Source organism: Neophocaena asiaeorientalis, unplaced genomic scaffold, assembly GCF_003031525.2.
Source record: "Neophocaena asiaeorientalis asiaeorientalis breed wild unplaced genomic scaffold, Neophocaena_asiaeorientalis_V1.1 scaffold543, whole genome shotgun sequence".
NCBI lineage: Eukaryota > Metazoa > Chordata > Mammalia > Artiodactyla > Phocoenidae > Neophocaena > Neophocaena asiaeorientalis.
Genome location: NW_020173671.1, coordinates 810,983 through 818,041, shown reverse-complemented (window position 1 = coordinate 818,041; position 7,059 = coordinate 810,983). Strand labels below are relative to the sequence as shown.

The following is a 7,059-nucleotide window of genomic DNA, read 5'->3' as shown; positions in this document are numbered from 1 at the left end:
TGTGGGGGGGGGGAACCCCCCCCCCCCCCCCCCCCCCAAAAAAAAAAAAAAAAAAAATCAAGTCACAACAGGCCATAGGCTGGAATCTTTAGAAGGTGGAGACATGGCTCCACTCCCCCTAGTTCAGGCAGGCCTGGGTGAAGCCCGTGGCTGAGACCCGAGGCGAGTCCCCATCCACAGAAGCTTCCCAGTGGCTCCAGGAGGGAAAAGATCTTCACCAAGAGCTTTCCCAAAGGCTGAGCATTTGCAAGAATGCTACGTCCTGTGCACGGTCAGGACCAACCAGGCAGTCTACTTCCTCGTGTAGCCACCTGTCATTTGGAAATCTAGCAAATCGTACAGTTCTTTTCAGAAATCTAACATGAAACACTATAAAGACATAATGACACGACGCCAGTTCCCAGAGACAACGTTAACTAATTACAGTGCCTGTGTACCATATGCACGAAGTGTGAACACGTCCTTCACCCCGAACACCAAGACTACAAATCCTATTTGATGCATGACCCCAGTGAGGTCTGTTTATTTTTCTCAAAGTCGCCCAATAATGGAATCCGTCCCGGCTAACTGGATGTCACGAAGGCTTATTCAAGACGTAACGTGACATAATCAGACTATTAAACACTGGGTCTGACTGAGACATCCAAGCAGAGCGCTGGCTCCTTCACAGGACCATGCTGCACAGAAGCTAAGATGCTCCTGTTCTCACGTGTACGCTCATGCATCTCATAATCACCTTCAGGAGGTGGCAGCTGTCATGTGGTTGTCATTGCCTGACTCCTGGTAAGGTCAATAAAGCCCAGCGTCAGATCTTGTAGAATGAGTGTCAGCAGCTTAGAGCGTAATTCTGGAGCCAGCAGTAGAATACGCTTTTCAGAAGTACTGCATCACCAGTGCTCACCGCAGCGCAGAGGATGACACTGCTTGGGAAAACACGGACAAGGACAACTCTGGGTCAAAATGTAGTTCAGAACGTTGGAATCACAATGAAGTTTTAGGAGTATCTCTCACATTTTCCTTTTTGTGTATGAGTTAAGTGTGATATGATGAAAATCTGCATAAAGAAGTCTCTCAGACTTTCAATAAACACAAAGTCTAAACGACAGGCGTTTTCATAGTTCCAGCTGGCACATTTTTCATACTGGTTTACAAAAGAAAGGTGTGTCTTATAATTGCTAACGTCTGAGAGTCCATGAAATACAGAACTCTCCTCCCTAGGCTGCTGCTGGGGTGGAACCTGGGGGAATCTGCATTTTAAAATTTCCCCAAGTATGACTCAGCCCGGTCATCTGGCAGGTCAGGGAGCCCCCTGCTTTGTGCTACTTGGTCAACTCTCAGAACTACTCAGCACAATTCTTCAGACCAACTGGGGCAGTGAAAGAAAATCAGTCTCGTTACTTCAATTTTTTAAAAATTTGAGCAACTTTACAGGAAAATTTAGAACCCTTGACGAATAGTAAACTATTTTCATCTTTTCATTTCACCTCTGATTTTTTTTATAAAGCTGCAATTGCATGCTCATCTATTTTGTGTCCTCATCATTTCCATTCCCACAGATCAGCACAACTGCACACTTACATTTCAGTGGCTCTGGGGTCTTTTGTTCAGCTGACAAGTCATCCCAACCATTCCATTCCCCTGCCATCAGACATCTATATTAGTACTGTTGAGACCGAGTTTGTTTGTTCTTACTACCATAGATGAAGAGCTGTTACAGCTTATCACACTGTTAGACTGAGTCAAGACTTACAGAGGCTAATTTAGTGACACCAATATGTAAAAGTGTACCTAGTCCCCTAAATTCTAGGTGACAGCAGGATTTGCTGGGGAGGGTGGGCAGTTAAAGCACTCACTTTTTTTAGAAGCAAAAAACTGCTTCACAGCTCCATCTGCTGACAAGGCTCTGAGCCTCACACAGACGTCGCTGTTGGTCCACTGCACAGAAAACTTGCCCGGTCCCGCCAGCCCAGCACCTCATTCCCAGGCCTCCACCTGCACGTCATGACCCAAGCAGAAGGCCCATATTTCAATGGCGGCAGCAAACTTGATACCGGAGTAGAACACACCCCACAGGTAAACAAGTGAAACATCTGTTCCGTCTCCAAACACTAACATAACTCCTGTGGGTGCAGGTGGGCAGCAGGATAAAGCATGACTCCAAATCATAACCCCACATGGCACAAACACCAGCACCATAAGCTTCGCTCTGTTTTCCAATTGGCCTCTTCGCATGCACTATCTCATAAAAGAAGTCTGTTACGTTAATATTTACTAGAGATTGTTTTTCCTTAAAATTAAAAAAGGGCTACTGTATTCCCATATATCGTATTTTTAAGTCATGGGACCAGTTGTTAGATAAGATGCTCTAAGTCACAGGAAGATGATTTACAAAGATGCCTCCTGCCCCCGCTCCCATTTTTAGAAAAGAATTCAGTAAACACATTCAAATTTTAAAGGCCAAGCTAGTGCTCTCAATTTGTTTCAAACTTTGAGGCAAATAGAGAAAAACAACCGATGAAGTAAAAGTCAGAATGTAGAAAAGGCTTATCTTAGCATCCTCTAGGCAAACAGTGTGGACAACTGACAGCCTGGACCCAACCCCCCTCAGGCCCTGTTCCCACCACCGGCCAGGCAGGAGAGACCTGGCTACAGGCTGCCCCCTAAAGCCACTGCCGCACCCCAGGTCATGTCCCCTTCCCCAGAGGTGCCAGCTTCCACCTTGGCTCGCAGGAGATGCTAATGGCGTCTCCAAGACAGCTTCTGAGAGAAAGAGTCCACACACAACAGACAAGATTGGGAGAGGAGGAGGGTGGATGAGCCGCATTCCTCCCGCTGCAAAGGCTGTGTCACCTTCGTGCGCATCACTTCCAAGCGTTCAGAATCAGCTCACCTCCTGAGGCATGAGACAGAGTCAAAGCCAGCGAGGCCTCGAGTTTGACAAGGTGGTGAAGACAGCAGAAAAACACTGGGCTCCTTTCCAAGCCTGGCTCTTCCGGTGAGCTTAGGCCAGTCACCTAAACCCTGGGCCCGCCTTTCCATCTGTAGACGGAGGCAAAACCAGCTCATCCTGCGCCCAGGTCACTGTATCTAGTTGCCACTTGCCTACTTGTGACTCAACACCCCGGCTGTGGCTTCTGGCTCCTCACTGAGTTGGTGGGGTATCACTTCCGGCCACTCAGCTGGCTCCTATTTTATGCAGGAAGATGTTTCAGGAGCAAGGGATGGGAATGGGTGGTGAGATGAAAATATCTGGAGACAAGAAGCTGTCCTTTGCCACCTGGAAAATCAGCCCCCTCCACGCAGGGGAGACCATGTGGACCCAGCCCAGGGGCAGCTCATTCCTGAAGGTTTCAGTGTGAGCCACGCAAACCTGGCAATCGAGCAGCCCTAGGAAGAGAACCCACTCAGAGGATCTTTAGCTATACAGGCAAGCAGTCAGTAGAACTTTCATACCAGGAAGCAAATGCTCTATTTGAGCAAGTACAGAGCAGCATCTTGAACCAGATACAGAGGGTCACTGACTTACAATGGTTTAAGATTTTTTTTGATTCTAGCATGATGCAAAAGCGATACGCTCAATAGAAACCATGCTTTGAATTTTAGATTTTAATCTTCTCCCAGGCTAACAATATGCAACCCAATCCTCTCTCACAATGCTGGACAGGGCAGTTCCCGGTCAGCCACACAATCACGAGAGTCAACAACCAATACAGTTACAACCATTCTGCACCCAGACGACCGTTTGGTTTTTCACTTTCAGTACACTATTCAATCAATTAGATGAGATAGTCAACACTTCATTATCAAATAGGCTTTGTGTTAGATGATTTTGCCCAACTGTTGGCTAATGTCTAAGCGTTCTGAGCATGTTTAAGGTAGGCGAGGCTAAGCTATGATGTTCAGTAGGTTAAGTGTATTCAACGCATTTTCAATTTACAATGAGTGGGTTTACTGGGACATAATCCCACTGTAAGTGGAGGAAGGTCTGGAATCCACGGAGAAAGCTAAAAGAGGCTTGGGGAATCAACCAGCTTCCTCAGGGGGTCATATGCCAAGGGCTGCTGCAGCTATCAAAAACCAAAACTATGTGGGAGTCCTGAAGGGGCCAGAAATAAGCCTAGCAGCACACTCCGTACCTTCACAGACCTGGCCTGTGCTCTCCTGGACCCAAAGCAGTGGTGACATCAGTGAATAACACGTGGGCCCCTGCAGCCAGGGCCCTACTCCCAGCCACTGCCTGAATAACCACCGGTGAGATGATCCCAGGGGTGTGCAGCTGGAGAGGAAGTGAGAAATCGCTGGGGAGCCAAGGAAAAGGACCGAAGCTCCAGAACTCATCCTTACTTTAACCAGAGTAGCTCTGTTTGTTATGTTTTAGATTTAGGGTTCCTGCATAAACAAAGAGGTCTGCTAAACGCTGAAACCTCTGATCTAATCCAACCCTTCCAATGATGGCTGGGAAAGAAGCTGGGAGTCTGCCCATCAGTAAGAGACCTGGAGTTTCCTTTTCAACTGTTCGGCCAGCAGAGCTGGGCACAGCACACACACACCAGGACAAGCGTGTCTCGTGAGTCAACTTATGATGAAATCTCCAGGAACAACTAATAGAAGCTATTCCTGCCTGCATGCTGACAGAAGAAAAATGTTTAATGTATCCTACCTTAATGTTTCTTATTCACTTAGGAACTGGATTCACTTACTTTTCATTTACATGTAGTCTTCAAACTACAAACTACTCCGTTTATGCTCTTTGTTATAAGCAGTGCTCAGAATCTGACACATTAGTACAGATGCCCCAGTTAACTTGCTCAAGTCCAGTCACCCTGTCTCTTGCTACTAAACATCTGGCACCTTCTCTCAAGGGACGAGGAGAGAAGCCCGGATCCAAGTAACCTCTAATCCCAGAACACCAGCACGTGTCATGAACAGCAACCCAGCAGGAGGACCAGCTCCTGGATCCATCGCGGTTACTCCAAGACTTAGCAAGCTGCCTCCCTCAAAGTGCAGGTCCTTCCTCCCAGATTTCCACACGGGACCAGGGCTATTCTCAGGCTGCTCCTGGAAATCACAGCTAAGAGCAGAAACCAGCATCAAGAATCAGCACGAGGAATACATAAGCCACAAGGATGTACTGTACAACACGGGGTACACAGCCGGTACTCTGTAGTAACTATTAATGGGATATAACCTTTAAAGATTGTGAATCTCTATATTGTATACCTGTAACTTGTGTAAAATTGGACATCAACTATACTTCAATTTTTAAAAAAATAAATAAAAACAGTCAGCATGAGAATGCCTGTTCACACCTCCTGAGGCCGCCTGAATTTTCTTTGCCCTATTCCACAGCTGCTGTCCATCCCCGTGTCCCATGTCACAACAGAAGTGACATTTGAACCTGGCTTTGCAACTCCAGCTCTTCTCTCCCAGGATGGCAGAAACCCAATAAAGCAACCTCAATCCTTTTTCTTTTTTTCTGTGAAATTTATTGTTTCCACATTAAAAGATTTTTTGAGGGGGAGTATTTTTTAACCACGTGATGATCCTACACAGCTGCCCAGAGTAGGACACATCATAAGTCTTCAACATGCCATATGAGTTCTGAATAAATAAAAGCTACAAAGCCCAAGTTATATACAAATATCTTAGGCAATAATGTTTACAAACCTATGTACAATAAAACAAATGTAAACAGTAAATGCAGCATGAGAGTAATCAAAGGATGCACAGGGACAACCACTTACGGTCAGTCTGCCCCCAGGAGCTGGCACCAGCCAGCCCCTGGAATCAGGCCACTCAACCCTTCCTAACACAACTGGACAGGCCCTCTGAAAACAAAACAAAAACACTCTGAAGGTGTCGTTTAACTAAAGGACCAGAGAGCTGGCGAGGAGGTTGCCACCACCCCCTGCTCCGAGTCTCAGGCACATGGAGGAGGAGCAGACGGCAGGGGCACAGCCCTGCGCGTGCCCAGGTCCCAGAAGCTCCTGCCACCTGGGCTCAGACAGGCATTCTGCTGCTCTGGGAGGCTAGTCTATGGAATGATAACTGCTAAAGTAAAACCAGAAGGTGCAGAAAATGTTCCCTAATTCAGTGACCTTCCTGACTCTTTGCCAGCAACAGGCCCAAACCGTGGGGGTGGAGGTGGGGGACACATGATCCATGAGCACTGGAGATGCTTGGGTGGGAGCTCAGGAGGAGAGCACACGTCGACCTGATTTGGGGGAGAACCTCTAGAAGATCTGCAATGTCCTAAACATAACTAAATCCTATCAGTACAGCAGGGAGGGGGCTATGAGGCAGGTGTGATGAATGGGTACTTCTGCATCCAGTGACCAAGTAATACGTGTATGTATCACCTTGTGACCCACAAAAGTGCAATCATGTGAAACCAACGGCACTACGGCGAGAAGAGAAAATAGCCAGTATTGATGTCGCGCAGAGTCCTGGGGCTGGGCAGGGCCCAGCAGCCGCCACTGCATGCAGCCTGCCCTCTGCCAGCCGTGGGGAGGCAGACGGAGGGGCACGAGCTGGGCCCGGGCACCGAGGGGTGAGGCGTGGGTGTCCTGGGTTGTTGCAGGAGGGCGGGAGCCCCGACCTGGAGGCCAGGCACTCACACGCTGAGAGGCAGCATACCCGGTGCCGACGACGGGCGCGAGGAGCCCAGACCGGGAGGAGGAGAAGCCGGGTCAAAGCCGTTTACTGCCCTGTGGGGGTGGCCAGAGCAGAGAAGGAAGGGAAGAGAAAGAGAGACTGTCATTTAAAATCACTCGACACACAGCGAAATTCATTTGCTCTCTACAACTATTCCTCTTCCCGGCCTAGAGCAGAATCCTGATGCCCAGGGGAGAGAGCTGCCTGGAGAGCATGAGCTGGTGAGAGACTTGAGAAGCCCGTGGTCCTGGGGGTGATGACACTACTGCTCCCTTCTCGGCAACTTCATCACACTGGCCGTGGCAGCCACAGCCCTGACTGATTTCCCAACAGAGCAGGTTAAACGTCTACCAGTAGGGAACTACCTAAATAAATAAGGGTACAAACCAACAATGAAATATCATA

General features: G+C 48.2%; 1 protein-coding gene across 11 annotated transcripts in view; it reads right to left on the bottom strand.

Moving 5' to 3' along the window:
- NDEL1 (nudE neurodevelopment protein 1 like 1) overlaps positions 1-7,059 on the bottom strand; it is a 56,012-nt gene that overhangs the window by 1,460 nt on the left and 47,493 nt on the right. For 4 of the 11 annotated variants that reach the window (XR_003003639.1, XR_003003640.1, XR_003003638.1 and 1 more), the window contains exon 9: positions 737-923. The exons of 1 other annotated variant lie outside the window; for it this stretch is intronic. Coding sequence is in view for 5 of the 10 variants with exons in the window: in XM_024748378.1 (XP_024604146.1) it covers positions 827-923 (97 nt within the window). In the remaining 5 variants the exon portion in view is untranslated. Of the gene's footprint in view, positions 1-494; positions 924-1,578; positions 1,639-5,469; positions 6,708-7,059 lie in introns of those variants that run through there. 6 more of the 11 variants (XM_024748383.1, XM_024748379.1, XM_024748385.1 and 3 more) reach the window with 5 other exon arrangements.